This window comes from Lampris incognitus, chromosome 3 (genome assembly GCF_029633865.1).
Source record: "Lampris incognitus isolate fLamInc1 chromosome 3, fLamInc1.hap2, whole genome shotgun sequence".
Lineage (NCBI taxonomy): Eukaryota > Metazoa > Chordata > Actinopteri > Lampriformes > Lampridae > Lampris > Lampris incognitus.
The window spans coordinates 42,094,765-42,114,865 of record NC_079213.1 but is presented as its reverse complement, the minus strand read 5'-3'; the positions used below and the strand labels follow the sequence as shown (position 1 = coordinate 42,114,865).

General features: G+C 48.5%; 1 protein-coding gene across 1 annotated transcript; it reads right to left on the bottom strand.

Annotated features, from left to right (window-relative positions):
• Positions 1-9,267: 9,267 nt before the first annotated feature.
• Positions 9,268-18,784, bottom strand: LOC130109745 (uncharacterized protein K02A2.6-like). Its single transcript, XM_056276730.1, has 4 exons — positions 18,050-18,784; positions 17,406-17,815; positions 16,440-17,246; positions 9,268-9,811 (listed from the first exon to the last, which is right to left on the bottom strand). Exons 1-4 carry the CDS (start codon positions 18,782-18,784, stop codon positions 9,268-9,270), a joined length of 2,496 nt encoding a protein of 831 aa, XP_056132705.1.
• Positions 18,785-20,101: the final 1,317 nt, after the last annotated feature.

Genomic DNA, 20,101 nt, shown 5'->3' with positions numbered 1-20,101 from the left:
GCTTCCCATTAAAACTGAATTACCAAGTTATCAGCTAGCTTAAAGGCTGTATAGCACTAGCCAAATTTCACGGCACTTTTGCCCCGTTGACATGCACTGTTCACTATTAGCCATTGCTGTAAAACCAAATTAATTTAAGAATGGTTTTACAGAATATTTTGTAAAATTATGATTTTGAAAGAACATCTTTACTGTTTTCTTCACTCAGCTCTTACTACGTTGTGGAAAGAATTAGTAAATTTCATGAAACATCAGTTCGAGAGTCCGACCATCTTCCTCCTGGGGACGCTACAGCCTGGCTTGGAAATCCAAATGCAATATGTGCAACAGGTTGGACATTGGAGTAGAGTGTGTAGGAACAGGAAAGCAGTGAGTGAGGTTACAGAGCAAACAGAGCAGCTGCACTCATACTTTCTTGGGTCTGTGAGTAAAGCAGATGGGTCATCAGAGCAATGGGCCAACAAGTTGCTGGTGGGCTCCACACCGGTTGAATTAGAAATTGACACGGTAGCTCATTTAACATCATCCACGTGGAGATCTACCACTCACGCATCCCCAAAAGACCACTGGAGCCTGCAAATATTCCACTGGATATCCTAGGCGGCAAGCTGAAATGCATAGGACAGATCCAGAGCACTGTGTCTGTCCTACAAAGGAAAGACTCACCCACTCACAGCATATGTCATCCGCGGACGCACTGTAACTAACTTACTCAGCAGGCCGCTGTCTGTAAAGATGAATCTGGTGAGGAGAGTGGATGAACTGATGAGCAACATAGGACACCTACAGGCATATGGTGAGCATGGGACATTAAAGACTGAACCTGTGAGAACACAGCTGAAAGACAATGCTCAGCCATATGTTGTGCACACAGCATGGCACGTGCCTATGCTGAAAAAGGTAAAGGATGAGCTCATGAGGATGGAGAGAAATTACATCATCGAGAGGGTGACACAGCCCACTGACTGGTGTGCACCCATGGTGCCAGTCTTGAAGAAGTGCACAGGTAAAGCCCGCATCTGTGTTGATCACAAGAGGCTGAATGAGGCTGTGAAGAGAGAACAGTATATCCTGCCTACTACTGCTGAGATTACAGCAAAACTAAGCGGGGCCACTGTCTTTCATTCCCTCGACGCTGCAAGTGGATTCTTCCAGATACTGATGCATCCAGATAGCTGTAAGCTCACCAACTTCATTACGCCGTTTGGCCTGTTCATTTCAAGCGGCCACCATTCGGAATTACGAGCGCACCCGAAATCTTCCAGAGGAAGATGATGGAGACCCTGCAAGGGCTGGAGGGCGTTGAGGTTTTCATGGACGACATTCTTGTCTATGGGGCTACAGAGGAGGAGCACGACAGTCGCCTGGAGAAGGTAATGCAGCGTATGGAGCCGGCTGGTTTGAAGCTCAACCATGAGAAATGCTCCATCAGGCAGTCAGCTGCAGTTCCACGGGCATCTCATTGATTGCTCAGGGATCCGGCCTGACCCCAACAAATTGGAAGCTATTCGGCAGCTGTCACCACCAGCAGAAGTGCAAGAGTTGAAAATGATACTGGGAATGGTGAATTATATGGGAAGATAAATCCCCAACCTCTCAACAGTAGGTCAGCCGCTCTACGAGCTCCTGAAAAACAAGAATGCATGGACATGGAGTCACACACAACAAACAGCCTCTGAACACATCAAGGAGCTGTTTACAACTGCACCAGTACTCGCATACTACGATGGGAACAAGCCCACTGCTGTGTCGGCGGATGCAAGTAGTTATGGATTGGGGGGTGTACTCCTTTAACTCCATGGGGAGCAATAGAAACCTGTGGCATATTGCTCCAGACGCCTCACAGAAGCAGAAACATGCTGTGCCCAGATAGAAAAGGAATGTCTGGCTGCGTGCGAGAAGTCTGACAGATACCTCAATGGACTGGTGCAGTTTAAGCTTGTAACTGACCACAAGCCACTAGTGCCTCTCATTAACAGCCGCAGCCTGGACAATGTACCTTTACGATGTCAGCATCTTCTCATGGGGCTCATGAGATTTAATCCAGTAGCAGAGTATGCTCCAGGGAAAACGCTAATCGTCACAGAAACCCTGTCACGCAGCCCACTGGCTAGCATGTGCACAGAGACTGACACACACAGTGAGGTGGCATACTATGTGGCTAGTGTAGTGTGTCTGTGAGTGTGGGGGGGGGGTCCCTGTGTCTACAAGCAAAATTGATGAAATCAGAATGGCGACAGCAGCTGATGTCAAACAGCTGTCTGTCATGACGCTCATAAAGACTGGATGGCCTGAACACTTAAGCAGTGTGCATATGGATGCGAGAGAGTACGTCCAAGCCAAATCAGAGCTGTCAGAATACAATGGCCTTGTCCTCAGAGGACGCATCGTGCCATTGTGCCAAGGTCCATGAGAGGTGAGACCCTTCAGACAATTCACAAAGGGCACCAGGGCCTAGTTAAATGTAGGGAGAGAGCGTGTTCATCTGTGTGGTGGCCCAGACTATGGAAATAAACAAGCTTGTGATGTCATGCCAAGTGTGCCATGAACTGAGAAGAACACAACAAAAGGAACCTCTCATCTCTACACCACTTCCGGAGCGACCCTGGAAGAGAATCGCAATGGACCTCTGTGAGCACAAATGCCACAGCTACCCGGTAATCTCAGATTATTACTGCAGGTGTACAGAGATACTGCACCTGCAACAACGAGTGCACAAGCTATCCAAAACCTGACAACAGTCTTCGCCAGGTTTGGCATTCCAGATGAGGTGGTGAGCGATAATGGTGAGTTGCTGAGTGCTGAGTTCCAGGAGTTTGCGACGCAGCTCGACTTCAAACACTGCCATGCAGCTCTCACTGTCCACAGCGCCATGGGCACGCAGAGAGAGGTGTACAGATGGCAAACACAATGATCATGCAAGAAGATCCTGTGATGGCTCCAATGAGCTACAGGTTCACGCCCTGCTCCACCACAGGCTACAGCCCAGCTGAGCTGCTGATGGGGAGAAAAATCAAAACCTCAGTCCCCACTTTGGAGACAAATCTCCTCCCAAAATGGCTTAGCAGAACAGCTGTGAAAGAAAAGGATGGAAGGAAAAAGGCTAAAAGGCTACTTGGTGTGACTCACTCCTCTGACCAGTCTTTTCTCCTTAAGGTCGTACCAATGTTAACCTACAGCAAACAACATGCACCTCCTCAGCAGCCTGCTAAGTTCATCACCAATGCTGAATGAAGGTTGAACTCAAACATCTGCTGCACTTTGTCTCCACCAATAGCTGGAGTTTGGTACGGCTCTCGTTGGAAACAGTGGCATTTATTTTAAGGTTGAACTGAAAGGGAGTTGTCCCTGTGGACACAGCAGTGCTCTAAAAGTACCCCCATCAAGGAGCTCAAGGAAGACCTTTTTTATGAGGCAAGCCTTAAAAGGTATTCTCCCCACCTCCTTTCTCCTCTCTATAATCTTAATCAGGTGACGGAGGGAGGAAATAAGGGGTAGTAGATAAAAGTGTTGGAAATGGTAATGATACCGTGTAATTTCCCTGGAGGAGAGCTCATCTATTGCCACGGGGAAGAGGGGAAGACACACCTGAGGGAAGGGTAGGAGGGGGAAGGGGACTGAACACAGAATCCACATCAGTATTTCATGTCAGAGCACCTCAGCCAAAAGGGAGTGAGGAGAGGGACGGAGGGAGGAGAGAGGGTGAAACCAAAATAAAGGAAAGAACATGTGTTTTAGCACCGTGTGGGTTGCTTCTGCTTTCTGTGTCCACTCTCCACACATCCCTGTTACTCTCCACACATCTCTGTTACTCTGCACACATCCATGTTACTCTCCACACATTCATGTTACTCTCCACACATCCCTGTTACTCTGCACACATCCCTGTTACTCTCCACACATCCCTGTTACTCTGCACACATCCTTGTTACTCTCCACACATCCCTGTTACTCTGCCCACATCCCTGTTACTCTCCACACATCCCTGTTGCCCCTGGCTGCAGGTGTGTTTTAGCACCGTGAGGGTTGCTTCTGCTTTCTGTCTCCACTCTGCACACATCCCTGTTACTCTGCACACATCCCTGTTACTCTGCACACATCCCTGTTGCCCCTGGCTGCCGGTGTGTTTTAGCACCGTGTGGGTTGCTTCTCCTTTTTGCGTCCACTCTGCACACATCCCTGTTGCCCCTGGCTGCCGGTACAGTCAAGTTACCCCTTGCTGCTCGCTGGCGACTTGGATTTAATGCAAGCTTGAATTAAACACCTGCAGCAGCGATTAACAATGCTCAACGGTGTGAGGCAGATACACAACACACCAGCTGTGGGTGTGTGTCTGTCTGTGTGTGTGTGGGTGTGTGTGTGGGTGTGAGTGCGTACGTGCGTGCGTGCGTGCGTGCGTGTGTGTGTGTGTGTGTGGATGTGTGTGTGTGCGTGTGTGTGGGTGTGTGTGTGTGTGGGGGGGGGTGTATGTGTGTGTGTGCGTGTGTATGTGTGTATGTGTGTGGGTGTGTGGGTGGGTGGGTGTGTGTGTGGGTGGGTGGGGGGGGGTGAGTGCGTGCCTGCGTGCGTGGGTGTGGGTGTGTGTATGTGTGTGGGTGTGTGTGTGTGTGTGTGTGTGTGTGTGTGTGTGTGTGTGTGTGTGTGTGTGGGTGTGTGTATGTGTGTGGGTGTGTATGTGTGTGTGTGTATGTGTGGGTGTGTGTATGCGTGTGTGTGTGTGTGTGGGTGTATGTGTGTGTGTGTGGGTGTGTGTATGTGTGTGTGTGGGTGTGTGTGTGTATGGGTGTGTGTGTGTGTGTGTGTGGGTGTGTATAGGAAAGAGTGGCAGCAGAGATAACAAAGTATCTATTGATGTGATCATCAGAAATGTATCTGCCTCCCTGCTCAGCTCAATACACTGCCAGGCTTTGTGTGAAGATACAAGCAGTCGGTGCACCGAGGCCTCCACTGCCTTATTGCGTTGCTTTTTATTGTTTGTTTTTTGTTTGTTTTTTGTCTCGGGGATTAATTTCTGCTCTCTTCATTCAACAACTCTAAACAGGATTTCATTCCAAACACATCTTTCCAGAGCACTCAATATAAAACACACACCTTCGTTTATGTTTGCAGTTATTGTGCTGCTTATCCATCTTGTACTTGTGAATGAAGAAAATCCATATTCTGAGAGGAAAGTGCAGTCTCTTGTACACCAAACTTTACATTATTAACAAAGTATTTCTTTGTAATATTTAATAGTAACGATAATACATCAGATGCTTTTCTAAATACTCTGACACTTTACATCCGGTATGGAAATTTGATTTATGATCCGCATATTTGATTTGGCAAAGGTTTATGCTGGATCCCCTTCCAGATGCAGGCTTGGGACCAGCACTAAGAAAGCACTGGCTTTTGCATCCTCACTGGCTGGGTGACTGACACTTTAAATCAGAAGTAAAGATAGACAAGCAAAACAAAACTGTTAATAATGATAATAAATGGTAATTAAATAGGCAATATATACATATATGAACTTGGACTATATAGTGGATTATATCTTTTGTAGGAGATGCAAACTGAAAGGGACTGGAAAATGCAAGGTGATGACAGAGGAGAAGGTAGCTAGACAGCATGGGATGGTGGTCTGTACGATGACTTTGGAGACCAAGAATCAGGAATCAGGAATTAGGAACATTTATTTGGCATTTCATTTCATGCACTTGCATACATGAAATGAAATGAAATATCATTTCCCCCAGCCCACAGCAGTGCAACACAAAGACAAAAACAAATCCAAACTAAAAGAACACATATATCCAAAATACAAAAAACTACAACACTACAAAAAAACATATAGGCAACACCCATCCATCCATCCATTCATTATCCGAACCGCCTATCCTGCTCTCAGGGTTGTGGGGATGCTGGAGCCTATCCCAGCAGTCATTGGGCAGCAGGCGGGGAGACACCCTGGAAAGGCCACTAGGCCATCATAGGGCACATATAAAAAAAATTATTCAATGTCCAAGAAAAAGAACGCCAGCCAGGATGACTGTCGGAACTGCCTGTCTTCATGGTCTAGCAGTTAGCTTATCCTGCCCCACTGTCAGACCACCCTCGGTGCTTCCAGTTCAGGCACAACTCCAGGAAGGGCCATGGGCCTTGGGCCCACCAGACACAGCAGACCAGCTCTCCCAGCCAGACACCCTCGACAAACCTCCATGCACTACACGTGATGACACCAAAAACACAGTCAACACCAGGCGAGGCCGCCACCAGACTGCCCTCGTTGTTATCAGAACTACCGGTCTGCATGGGCTAGCAGTTAGCTTAGCCTGCCCCACTTCCACATCATATCACACCGCCCTCTGTGCTTCCTCTTCGGGTGCAGCTCCGGGCAGAGCCATGGTCCCTGGGCCCACAGGACATGGCAGATCAAGCTGTCCCAGAAGATCCAGCGCCAGCTTTCCCAGGCATTAAATGAAGACAACTTACATGCAGACGTGGACAAAGACACTGCATGGACGGTACTGGCTGAGGCTGCCACAAATGTGAGTCCACACCACCACCTTTCAAGAAGAGGAAGAGAGTGAAGGCAGAGCCAAAGATCAAATGGTGGAAGGTGAAGAAGGAAGACTGTTGTGTGGAGTTCAGGCAGGAATTAAGACAGGTGGTAGTGAAGAGTTGCCGGATGGCTGGGCAAGCACTGCAGAAATAGTGAGGGAGACAACTAGGAAGGTACTTGGTGTTTCATCTGGACAAAGGAAGGTAGAAAATTAGACCTGGTGGTGGAATGAGGAAGTACAGCAAAGTATAGAGGCAGAGGATGGCAAAGAAGAAGTGGAATCATCAGAGAGATGAAGAAAGTAGACAGGAGTACCAGGAGATGCAGCATAAAGTAAAGAGTGAGGTGGCAAAGGCAAAGGAAAAGGGCGTATGTTGAGTTTTATGAGAGGTTGGACACTAAGGGAGGAGAAAAGGACTTGTACCGATTGACTAGACAGAGAGAACGAGCTGGGAAGGATGTGCAGCAGGGTAGAGCAATCAAGGGTAGAGATGGAAATGTGCTTACAAGCGAGGAGTGTGCTGAGAAGGTGGAAGGAGTACTTTGAGGGGCTGATGAATGAAGGAAATGAGAGAGAGAGAAGGTTGGATGATGTAGGGATAGTGAATCAGGAAGTTCAGTGGATTAACAAGGAGGAAGTGAGGGCAGCTATGAAGAGGATGAAGAGTGGAAAGGTAGTTGGTCCTGATGACATACCTGTGGAGGCATGGAGACGTTTAGGAGAGATGGCAGTGGAGTTTTTAACTAGATTGTTTAACATAATCTTGTAAAGTGAGAGGATGCCTGAGGAGTGGAGAAGAAGCATACTGGTACCGATTTTCAAGAACAAGGGTGATGTGCAGAACTGCAGCAACTACAGAGGTATAAAGTTGATCAGCCACAGCATGAAGATATGGGAAAGAGTAATAGAAGCTAGGTTAAGAGGAGAGGTGATGATCAGTGAGCAGCAGTATGGTTTCATGCCATGAAAGAGCACCACAGATGTGATGTTTGCTTTGAGAATGTTGATGGAGAAGTATAGAGGAGGCCAGAAGGAGTTACATTGTGTCTTTGTAGATTTAGAGAAAGCATATGACAGGGTGCAGAGAGAGGAGGTGTGGTATTGTATGGTGAAGTCGGGAGTTGCAGAGAAGTATGTAGGAGTGGTGCAGGATATGTACGAGGGAAGTGTGACAGTGGTGAGGTGTGCGGTTGGAATGACAGATGGGTTCAAGGTGGAGGTGGGATTACATCAAGGATCGGCTGAGCGCTTTCTTGTTTGCAACAGTGATGGACAGGTTGACGGATGAGATCAGGCAGGAGTTTCCGTGGACTATGATGTTTACGGATGACATTGTGATCTGCAGAGAGAGTAGGATGCAGGCTGAAGAGAGCCTGGAGAGGTGGAGGTATGTACTGGAGAGAAGAGGAATGAAAGTCAGTAGGCGCAAGACAGAATACACATGCATGAATGAGAGGGAGGTCAGCGGAATGGTGAGGATGCAAGGAATAGAGGTGACGAAGGTTTATGAGTTTAAATTCTTGGAGTCAACTGTTCAAAGTAACGGGGAGTGTGAAAGATAGGTGGAGAAGAGAGTGCAGGCAGGGTTGATTGGGTGGGAAAGAGTGTCAGAAGTGTTTCGTGACAGAAGGGTACCAACAAGAGTTAAAGGGAAGGTTTACAGGATGGTAGTGAGACCAGCTATGTTATATGGTTTGGAGACAGTGGCATTGATGAAAAGACAGGAGGTGGAGCTGGAGGTGGCAGAGATGAAGATGATAAGATTTTCATTGGGAGTGATGAAGAAGGACAGGATTAGGAACGAGTATATTAGAGGGACAGCTCAGGTTGGACGGTTTGGAGACAAAGCAAGAGAGGCAAGATTGAGATGGCTTGGACATGTGTGGAGAGATAATGGGTATATTGGGGGAAGGATGCTGAATATGGAGCTGCCAGGGAAGAGGAGAAGAGAAAGGCCAAAGAGGAGGTTTATGGATGTGGTGAGGGAGGACATGCAGGTGGCTGGTGTGACAGAAGAAGATGCAGAGGACAGGAAGAGATGGAAACGGATTATCCGCTGTGGCGACCCCTAACGGGAGCAGCTGAAAGTAGTAGTAGTAGTAGTAGACCAGTAGTAGTAGACCAGTAGCAGACCGTGCATTTCAGACCTAGGCCTTCGGTGAGACGTCACCTCCTCATAATTACCCAAAGACAGCCGTCATATCGCCATGCTACAATGTTTTAGTCGCAAAAGTGGTTATCATCACAATCATCACCATCACCTAGTTATTTGACACTTTTGACTTTCACAACAGCGACATGGTGTGGCGACATGGTGTAACGTACAGCCTTACTGGAAGTAATCCCGCTGGGCATATAAATATGCTATCAAGAAACTCAGCAAACACGTCCCAGCCGGGCCGCTGGGCATAAAAACCATCAAACATTAAGCAAATCAACCAACTGTACAAAAAATACATGAGACTCACCAGTGTTGTCTATTTGAAGACAAAATCCATCCTCCTTTCTTTCTGGATGAAACAGTCGATCACACGGTCACAGAGCACTCCTTTGGCTTTTAAATCCATCACAATGTCCTGTGGCAATGGAGGCCAACGCTGTGAGTCGTGTCTCCCGTTGTATTCCTGGAATACGGTTTCATTCTTTTAAGTGCTGAAAATGTCCTTTCAGCAGACGCCGTGGACATCGGGACTGTCACAGCTAAACCAGTCAGTGCATAGAGTTAGTGCATTGCGTCATGCAGTTTTTTTTTCTGTTGGAGGAACATGAGCAGGTCTGCAGGGCTCTTTCCTTGAAAATCAGCCAGAGAATACATGACTGTGAGTTCTGTCTTCAGACGGGGCACGAACAGGGTCCCGTGACTCTCAGTCAGTCTGGAGAAGAGCGCATTGGGAAATGTGACTTTGAATATGGGGAACTGCTGTGGATCGAGAAGGCAAAGCAAAGCAAGTTTCTCGTGGTCTTTAAATCTATTTGTGATCTGGGTCTGAATGTTGTCGAGGATGTCACTGTGCAGTTTTCGGTATTTTAAACGAATGTCCCCGTGCCCCTGACCTCTCCGTCCTCCTGGCTCACCTACGTCACACTCAGTCCCGCCATAAATCGCATCAAAACGGTCTCTCTGCTTTTCGATATTTTCACAGAACTCTTCCAGTCTGGCCGGGCAGAACTGCATATCTAATGCCTTGGACTGAAGAATCCCAGTCAGTACATCTACATAAGCAAACATCTCACAAAAAATTCCCAGCAAAAAGTTAAGGTCGAAGCTGTTCAGATGTGCGATATACACTCACCGGCCACTTTATTAGGCACACCTGTCCAACTGCTCGTTAACGCAAATTTCTAATCAGCCAATCACATGGCAGAAACTCAATGCATTTAGGCATGTAGACATGGTCAAGACGATCTGCTGCAGTTCAAACCGAGCATCAGAATGGGGAAGAAAGGTGATTTAAGTGACTTTGAATGTGGCATGGTTGTTGGTGCTAGACGGGCTGGTCTGAGTATTTCAGAAACTGCTGATCTACTGGGATTTTCACGCACAACCATCTCTAGGGTTTACAGAGATGAAAGGTCACGTGTTTAACTTGACCTACTCACGGGTGTACGTGCAGTGCGTGTGACGTATACAGGAAGTTAGAAGCGCATGTTATGAAGGTTGTATGTCGGATGAACGCTAGTAAAAGCTACACAGTTAAGAACCTACGAAGTCGGCTCGTTCTTGAATTATTCTTATGTCAGTAAGACAAGGCGTCTACGGACATTACATGGTGTCAGAATAGTCTGTGTATCTGAACACGAGCGGTCATGCCGAAGTTTAATCCGCCGAGTGAATTCAAGTTTGACTGCCCCGTTGAATGGCCGGAGTGGAAACAACGGTTTTCGCGCTTCAGGCTCGCGACAAAGCTGGATAAAGACGACGGGGAGATTCAAGTGAGTTCGCTGATTTATGCAATGGGAAGCGAGGCTGAAAAGATATTCAGCTCGTTTGACTTCGCGGCGGAGGGTGATAAAGTGGACTATGATATCGTACTGAAAAGGTTCGACGACTACTTTATTCCCCGCCGTAACATCATACATGAGAGGGCGTGCTTCTATCAACGTAGCCAGCAGCCAGGAGAGACAGCGGAGATGTACATCCGGACATTGTATGAGCTGTGTGAACACTGTGAGTTTGGGGACAAGAGGGATGAACATATCAGAGATCGTCTGGTAGTGGGCATAAAAGATAAGGTGCTCTCCCGTCAGTTCCAGCTCACAGCGGACCTTACTCTGGTGAAAGTCATTGAACAAGTGCGCCAGGCGGAGGCAATAACAAAGCAGCTCAGCCTCCAAGCTAACCAACCCGAGGCCCAGCTGGCTAACGTCAACGTTGTCCGACGGCGGGACGGACGCCAAAACAAAAAGGGCGGACAGCGTCATGGTGGCAGCAGACCTACAACCAACAAAGTAGATGAATGCGGGAGGTGCGGCAAGACGCAGCACACCGATGAGCGGAAGTGTCCTGCAACGAACAGTAAGTGCAACAAGTGTCATAAAAAGGGACATTGGGAGCGTGTATGTCACTCTAAAGCGGTGAGAGAAGTCACTGAAGAGGTTAAACAGCTGTACTTTCTGGGAGAAGTTGGCAAAGAGAGCAGTCAGGAAGATTGGACTGTTAGTTTAACAATAAGTGATGTACCAATAACCTTTAAAATTGACACGGGGGCTGACGCTACTGTTATCAACCAAGGGACATTTAAAAAGCTGAAGCCAAACATAAAACTGGGACCTCCTGACACATGCTTCATAAGCCCAGGTGGAAACATCAGCTGCATAGGACAGTTTCAAGCCACAACCAACTACAAGGAGAAACAATACTCCTTTCCAGTGTATGTGATCAAGGGGAGAGGCAGCTGTCTGCTGAGTCGTCCAGAGGCAGTGGAGATGGGTCTAGTGAAGCGGATGAATGAGGTCAGTGGAGTTTTCGGTTCAAGTGGACTGCTGAAAACAGACCCAGTGAAAATAGCTCTGGTGGAGGGTGCCCAGCCATACGCGGTGCATACAGCCAGACGGATACCGCTGCCACTTGTACCACTGGTTAAGAAAGAACTGCAGCGCATGGAAAATGAGGGCATTATTGAAAAAGTGACTCAGCCCACAGAATGGTGCGCCGCTATGGTGCCGGTGCTGAAACCGAACAAGAAAGAGGTTCGCTGCTGTGCTGACCTCAGGAGGCTGAATCGAGCGGTGAAACGTGAGAAATACGTGCTGCCCACTATGGAGGAAATAATGCCAAGGCTCGCAGGGTCAAAGTTCTTCACAACGTTGGATGCAGCAAGTGGGTTTTACCAGATCCCCTTGCATGAAGACAGCAGGGGGCTCACCACTTTCATCACCCCATTTGGGAGGTATGCTTTCTGCCGCCTTCCATTTGGTATAACGAGTGCTCCAGAGATTTTCCAGAGAAAGATGGCGGAAACTCTGACCGGGCTAGAGGGCACAGAGGTGTACATGGATGACATCCTTATACATGGAGAGACTGAGGAAATCCATGACCGGCGCCTAGCAGAGGCGCTGGGGGTCATTGAAACAGCAGGTCTCAAACTGAACCAAGCGAAATGCAAGTTCAAACAGAAACAAGTCCGCTTCCTTGGTCATATCATCAACGAGGCAGGCATCAGACCTGACCCGGACAAAGTGGCCGGAATAGAGAACTTTCCTCAGCCCCAGAACGTGACGGAACTCAAGAGGTTCCTCGGGATGGTGAACTATTTGGCAAAATACGTCCCAGAGCTGTCCACTGTAGGTCAGCCGCTTTATGGACTGCTTAAAGCAACGACAGAGTGGCTGTGGGGACCTGCACAGAACACAGCATTCCAAGACCTTAAAGCAGCACTCGCCACCGCCCCGGTACTCACCTTTTATGACGTCACTAAGGCTACGGTGGTGTCAGCAGATGCCAGCAGCTACGGGCTGGGAGGCGTTCTGCTCCAGCAGCACGGGGAACACTGGAAGCCCGTGGCCTACTGCTCCCGACGGCTGAGTGACGCAGAGACAAGGTACGCACAGATCGAGAAAGAGTGCTTAGCCAGCGTCTGGGCATGTGAAAGGTTCGAGAAGTACTTGTTTGGGCTTGACAATTTCAGACTTGTCACCGATCATAAACCACTAGTGCCTCTCATGAACAGCAAAGACTTGGATAATGTGCCCATTAGGTGCCAGAGACTGTTAATGAGGCTGATGCGTTTCAATGCAGTGGCTGAATACGCACCAGGCAAAACTTTAGCTGTGGCTGATGCACTCTCCAGAGGCCCAGAGCAGCGCTACGGAGATGGTGCTTCTCATGATGATTTTGCAGCGCACATTGATGCCATCGTGTGCCAGGTGCCTGCCACACCTCAAAGGATGCAGGAGATAAAACAGAGCACGGATGGGGATCTGCAGCTCCAGACAGTGTTGGGCTTCATCAGACACGGCTGGCCTGAGTATGTCGATAAAGTGCCGGAGACATCAGAGGCAGTCGTATCGTCATTCCCACAGAGATGAGGGAGGTGATCTTAGACAGAATACACGACGGGCACCAGGGGATAGTTAAGTGCAGAGAGAGAGCTAGCCAGTCAGTGTGGTGGCCCAAAATGACAGAGCACATTACAACAAAGATACAGCAATGTCAATTCTGCAGAGAACACAAGAACACACAGAGAAAAGAGCCTTTAATGTCAAGTGAGCTCCCATCCAGACCATGGCAGAAAGTGGGCATAGACCTGTGTGAGTACAAAAAGCAAAACTACTTGATAGTGTCTGACTATTATTCCAGGTTTTTGGAGATCCTAAATCTACCAACAACTACTAGCAGTCAGGTTGTAGCTAGGCTGAAGGCTACATTTGCACGTTTTGGTATCCCTGAAATTGTAGTTAGTGATAATGGGCCACAGCTAGTTTCAGAAGAGATGAGGAGGTTCAGTGAGGATTATGATTTCATCCATGTGACTTCAAGCCCACACTACCCCCAGAGTAATGGACAGGCAGAGAGGGCTGTTCAGATAGCCAAAAGCATAATAAGGCAGGAAGACCCTCTCCTCGCCCTGTTGACATACAGAGCTACACCCTCTTCTTCCACTGGAGCCAGTCCAGCGGAATTGCTCATGGGTAGGAGACTCAGAACCACCTTACCCACATTGCAGCATAACCTGAAACCGGCCTGGCCTAAAGAGGAACTGATCAAAACCGCTGACGCCGCAGCCAAATCGAGGCAGGCTTTCTACTACAACCGCAGGAACGGCGTGCGGACACTGCGCCCACTGAACTCGGGTGACGCAGTACTCACCAAACTTGATGGACAGAAAACATGGACAATGCCAGCAGTTGTTCACAGTCAGAGCTCCACTCCCAGATCCTACATAGTGGAGACAGCTCAAGGTGAACATTACAGAAGGAACAGGCGCCACCTGTTGGCCACACCTAAAACACTCACCTTTGTCAGCAGGGATCCTGACCATGTCACTCCAGGGGAGAATGGAAACATGGATGAGTCCCGAGCAGCAGAAAGGCCAACTTCCACACCACATGTTACTCGCTCTGGCAGGGTGAGCAAGCCTGCAATCCGGCTGGATTTGTGAGGCGTATGGACTTGTGTACTGTGGGGGATTTTTTATTTTTTTTGTGAAAAGGGGGGTGATATACAGGTTAGAAAATCATCTTAGAGGGGGAGATGTAATGAATGAAAGGTCACGTGTTTAACTTGACCTACTCACGGGTGTACGTGCAGTGCGTGTGACGTATACAGGAAGTTAGAAGCGCATGTTATGAAGGTTGTATGTCGGATGAACGCTAGTAAAAGCTACACAGTTAAGAACTTACGAAGTCGGCTCGTTCTTGAATTATTCTTATGTCAGTAAGACAAGGCGTCTACGGACATTACAGCATGGTTGTTGGTGCTAGACGGGCTGGTCTGAGTATTTCAGAAACTGCTGATCTACTGGGATTTTCACGCACAACCATCTCTAGGGTTTACAGAGAATGGTCCAAAAAAGAGAAAATATCCAGTGAGCGGCAGTTCTGTGGGCGAAAATGCCTTGTTGATGCCAGAGGTCAGAGGAGAATGGCCAGACTGGTTCGAGCTGATAGAAAGGCAACAGTAACTCAAATAACCATGCATTACAACCGAGGTATGCAGAAGAGCATCTCTGAACGCACAACACGTCGAACCTGAGGCAGATGGGCTACAGCAGCAGAAGACCACAGCGGGTGCCACTCCCGTCAGCTAAGAACAGGAAACTGAGGCTACAATTCGCACAGGCTCACCAAAATTGGACAATAGAAGATTGGAAAAACGTTGCCTGGTCTGATGAGTCTCGATTTCTGCTGCGACATTTGGATGGTAGGGTCAGAATTTGGCGTCAACAACATGAAAGCATGGATCCATCCTGCCTTGTATCAACGGTTCAGGCTGCTGGTGGTGGTGTAATGGTGTGGGGGATATTTTCTTGGCACACTTTGGGCCCCTTAGTACCAATTGAGCATCGTGTCAACGCCACAGCCTACCTGAGTATTGTTGCTGACCATGTCCATCCCTTTATGACCACAGTGTTCCCATCTTCTGATGGCTACTTCCAGCAGGATAACGCGCCATGTCATAAAGCTCGAATAATCTCAGACTGGTTTCTTGAACATGACAATGAGTTCACTGTACTCAAATGGCCTCCACAGTCACCAGATCTCAATCCAATAGAGCACCTTTGGGATGTGGTGGACCGGGAGATTCGCATCATGGATGTGCAGCCGACAAATCTGCAGCAACTGTGTGATGCTATCATGTCAATATGGACCAAACTCTCTGAGGAATATTTCCAGTACCTTATTGCATCTATGCCACGAAGGATTAAGGCAGTTCTGAAGGCAAAAGGGGGTCCAACCCGGTACTAGCAAGGTGTACCTAATAAAGTGGCCAGTGAGTGTATCTATCTGCACTGCGTACGGCATCATCATCCTATTCATCATGGTGCTCAATGGTGTACTCAAAAACCTCCCTCAGTGCATCTTTAATCTCGACCACAGCGCTGACCAACCTGGAAGTGAAGTTCCACCTTGTCGGTGCTACTCGCGGGAGTCGCCGTTAACATATTTGATCTAGCAGTTTCGTGCGTTTCTGAGACCTGGAGAAGAATGCAGCCAGTCCAGAGAGGTGTGAGAAAATATCTTGCATTCTCTCATCTTCGCTGCACCTTGTGTCAGGACTAAATTAAGGGTGTGCGCATTGTAAGATTTGATTTAGAGACGAGAGAGACATTGGTTGTAAACGAATTCTTTACTTAGAACTTGGCAAAGTTGGGATACTCAGCCATCAGGCTACATCTGCATTCCCTCCAGTTCGGCTCATACGTAACATTACTTCCTATGCTCGCCTCGGGAGAGCCCCCCATCAAAGACTAACCAGAGAGCATGCGCATTAACATAAGTCCCAATACATTACACCCCTTTCCCCCAGTCAACAAAATCTGCCAAGTGGCATGGAGGGTGCCGGTCTCTTGACGGATGCTGTAGAGGGGTAGTGGGCACAGGAATGGCCACAGGACCAGAGGCCGAGGGATCTTCAACAGACCTGCTGATCTCTGGTCGTGGCGTTTCAGACAAGGTAGACTCGAGCGGCCCATCTTCAGGTGACTGCTCACCAGGAAGAATGGATTCTCCAGCGACCACATCCGTGCGTGCAGTCGCTCTACCACACAGCTGATCCACGTGATATTGATGCATTTTCCCATCAGGAGTCTGCACTCTATATGAAACTGGGCCAGTAGGATCGGCTATCACGCCAGCGACCCATTTGTGTCCTCCAGTGTAGCTCCTCATGTACGCCTAAAACATCTGTTTGGGCCTTGCAGCTTTTCTGTACTCACCTCCTGCTTGAGGTGCATCTCATTTTCATAGTCAGGATGAAGGCGATCAAAGGCCGTGGTAAGATGCCGGTTCATGAGACGCTCGGCAGGGCTCTTTCCTGTTGCTGAATTGGGAGTCACATGCTGTGACAGCAGAAACCTAGCCAGGCGTGTCTGCCAGTCACCGATAGTGATCCTAGGCAGGGCCTCCTTGGTTGACTGGACCATACGTTCTGCTTGGCCATTTGAACGAGGATGGTAAGGGGCCGTAGATACTGCTCTGATGCCATTCCGTCTGGCAAACTCTTTGAATTCTTCCGATGTGAAGGCCGCACCGTTGTCAGAAACAATGACATCTGGCAACCCGTGCGTTGCAAAGAGGAGCCTCAGTGTGCTGATCACTGCAGAGGAGGACATTGAACTCACCATGGCAACCTCTAACCACTTAGAGTGTGAGTCCACAATTATGAGAAATGTCTTCCCCTGGAATGGACCAGCAAAGTCAATGTGTAGCCGAGACCATTTCTTAGTTGTCCACTCCCAAGGGTGCAGCTGTGCTGTTGGTGGTGCATGATGAGTTCTCTGGCAGGTTTCACAGGATTTTACTGTCTGTTCTATTGCTAAATCCATACCTGGCCACCAGGCATAACTCCTCCCCAGGCCCTTCATATGCACAGTGCCTGGGTGTGCATCATGCAGCATGGCTAGTACCTCCTCCCTCGCCAGGTTGGGAATAACTACACGACTCCCCCATAATAGGCAGTCCTTGTGTGCGGACAGTTCATGGCACTGGGTGAAAAACGGCTTGAAACGGCTGTAAGGTGTATCCACTGGCCAGCCATGCAGGACCCAGTGCAGCACCCGAGACAGAACTGGATCCTTCCGAGTAAGGGCGGCAATATGTTTTGCATTCAGTGGAGCTTCATGCGCCATTTCCAGTAAGAGCACCTCAATGGGTGGAGGGGTCTCACGCATACCAGCGGGCAGTGGTAAGCGACTGAGGGCATCAGCATTTGCTAGCTGTTTGCCAGGGCGGTAGCACAATTCGTAATCGTAGGCCCCAAGAAGAACACTCCAGCGTAGCATGCATGGGGACAGGACAGGTGGCATGGGCTTAGATTGGTGTAGCAGGCCCAAAAGAGGTTTGTGGTCAGTAAAAACCACAAAGTGGCGACCAACAAGGTACTGGTGAATTTTTTTTACTGCAAAAATTACCGCCAAGGCCTCCTTATCTATTTGGGCATAATTTCTTTCAGTGGAGGATAGTGTCCTCGAGGCAAAGACGATGGGAGCCTCCCAGCCATTGGACTCCATATGGAAGAGCAGCGCCCCCAAGCCATAAGGCAAAGCATCACAAACAATGGCTAATGGCTTTGTTTCGTCATAGTGTGTGAGCACGCCATCAGCCTGAAGCAGTTGTTTTGCAGCAGTGTAAGCTTTTTCATGTGCGTCAGTCCACTGCCAGGGTGCAGACTGATCCAGGAGGTGGTGCAGCGGTTCTAAGATGGTAGCCTTGTTTGGCAAAAAACATCTGTAAAAATTGAGTAGGCCTAGGAATTACTGAAGCTCCGTTTTGTTCCGGGGTGAAGGCGCCTTCTGAATAGCCTCAACTTTCTCCATAGTCGGCCGCACGCCATCCTTGTCCACACGAAAACCTAAAATTTCAACTTGGTCAGCAGCAAACACACTCTTCTCCTTCTGTAGCTGCAATCCTGCTTCTGCGAATCGTTCCAGCACTGCACGAAGACGGTCATTGTGCTGGTCAACAGTCTTTCCCGCTATTAAGACATCATCCAGGTATGGTTGCATGCCTGGTATACCGGCGAGGAGTGTATCCATGAAACGCTGAAATATGGACGCAGCTGTCGATACTCCAAACTGCAGGCGGCGGGCCCGAAACAGCCTGCGATGGATGTTTATAGTGAGAAGCTCTGCAGCCTCGTCGTCCAGCACCAGCTGCTGGTAAGCTTGTTTGAGGTCCAATTTACTGAAAAGCACCCCCCCTGCCAGTCTGGAAAACAGTTCAGCCACCGTAGGAATGGGGTATACATCAGGTTTCACAACTGTATTCACAGTGCAGCGATAGTCACCGCAAATTCTTAAGCTGCCATCCTTTTTAAGTACTGGTACGATGGGTGTGGCCCGCCTTGAGTGTCTCATGGGTTCAAAAATATCCTGAGCTACTAGCTTGTCAAGCTCCTCATCTAGCTTTGAACGAAGGGCAAAGGGCACCGAACGTGCTTTAAAAAACTTGGGTGATGCTGTCGTATCAATATCAATACCAATTGGAGGGGTTCGTGAAGCCCCGAGGTCCTGGAAGACTTCTGCATATTCCGTTAAGATGGACTCCACTGATTGTAAGCATACTTGGCGCACCCCCATTACAGAAATGCCCAGTGCCTCAAACCAGTCCCTGCCCCCTGACCTCGAACAATAATCAGTGGTAAGGTCTTGTGATTGCCTTGATACTGCACATCCACAAAAATCTTCCCATTAACTTGTAGTTCTGCTTGTGACCATTGTCTAAGCACACTACTGTCCTTGTGCAGTAAAGGCGGCTGGTCAGGCCACAAGGTGTTGTAACTGCCCTCACTGATCAAGGAGCATGCGGCTCCAGAGTCCACCTCCATTACATGTGTTTTGTTATTCAGGATCACAGTGGCTTGATATGGCTTTATTTACGTGAGCATACAGCTGCCTGCCCATGGTGTAAATGTCATATTCCTCTTCTTGTTGCCTAACAGTGTGTGTGTGTTGTTCGGCTTGAGGAACTGTGTCAGAAGAATCTGCTGATGCGACATCCCTGCTCTTTTTAAAACAAACACGAGAAATGTGCCCCCTTTTTTTTGCAATAGTGGCATACAGCAGAGGTAAATTTGCAATGTTGTTGGTTGTGTGTGCCTCCACAACGAAAACATGGCTTTGCACCACCTTCTGCTACTGTTTGTTTCACTTTCAAAACGGTTTGACTTTGTGCAGTTTGATGAACTTCTGCTGACTGTGGTGGTCCCAGCTGGTTTGATTGTAGTATTCGCGCATTTAACGTGGCTGTTTCCGCTGCAAGGGCTTTCTCCTCTGCTGCTTTGAATGTGAGTTCCTTTTCAGCCAGCAGGCGGCGCTGCAGCGCTTCATCTAGCACCCCACAGACAATTCTGTCACGCAGCATGGCTTCCAGTTGGTCACCAAAAGCACAATGCACAGAGTTTATGGAGTTCAGCAATGTAGCTGGAGATTCCTTGGCCTTGCTTTTGTTTGCAATTGTGAAACTGAAAACGCTGAACAATTTGTGATGGAGGAGGACTATAGTGGCGCTTCAAGGCCGATACTAAGTTTTCATAGGTGACGGCCATAGGAAGGACGGGAGCGACCACCGAACGTAGTGTAGAATACGTTGCAGCCCCACAGACGCTAAGCAAAATAGCGCGTTTCTTCTCCTCCCCATCTACTCCATTTGCCAGGAAACAACATTCCAGTCTCTCAATATACTCCTCAATGGCATTGCCGGAGCCTTCATCAAACTCTTCTATGCGACCCAGTGTGGTCATGGTGGTGTCGTTAGGCTACTCACAGATTCCTCAAAGCTGTAGTAGAATATCGGAGGTGTAATGATCTGTGCCCTCTGGCTATGTTAACTTATAACATTAATAAAGCAAGGACGACTTCTCTCATGCTGGGTGTTTATTCACTGACCGGATTCCC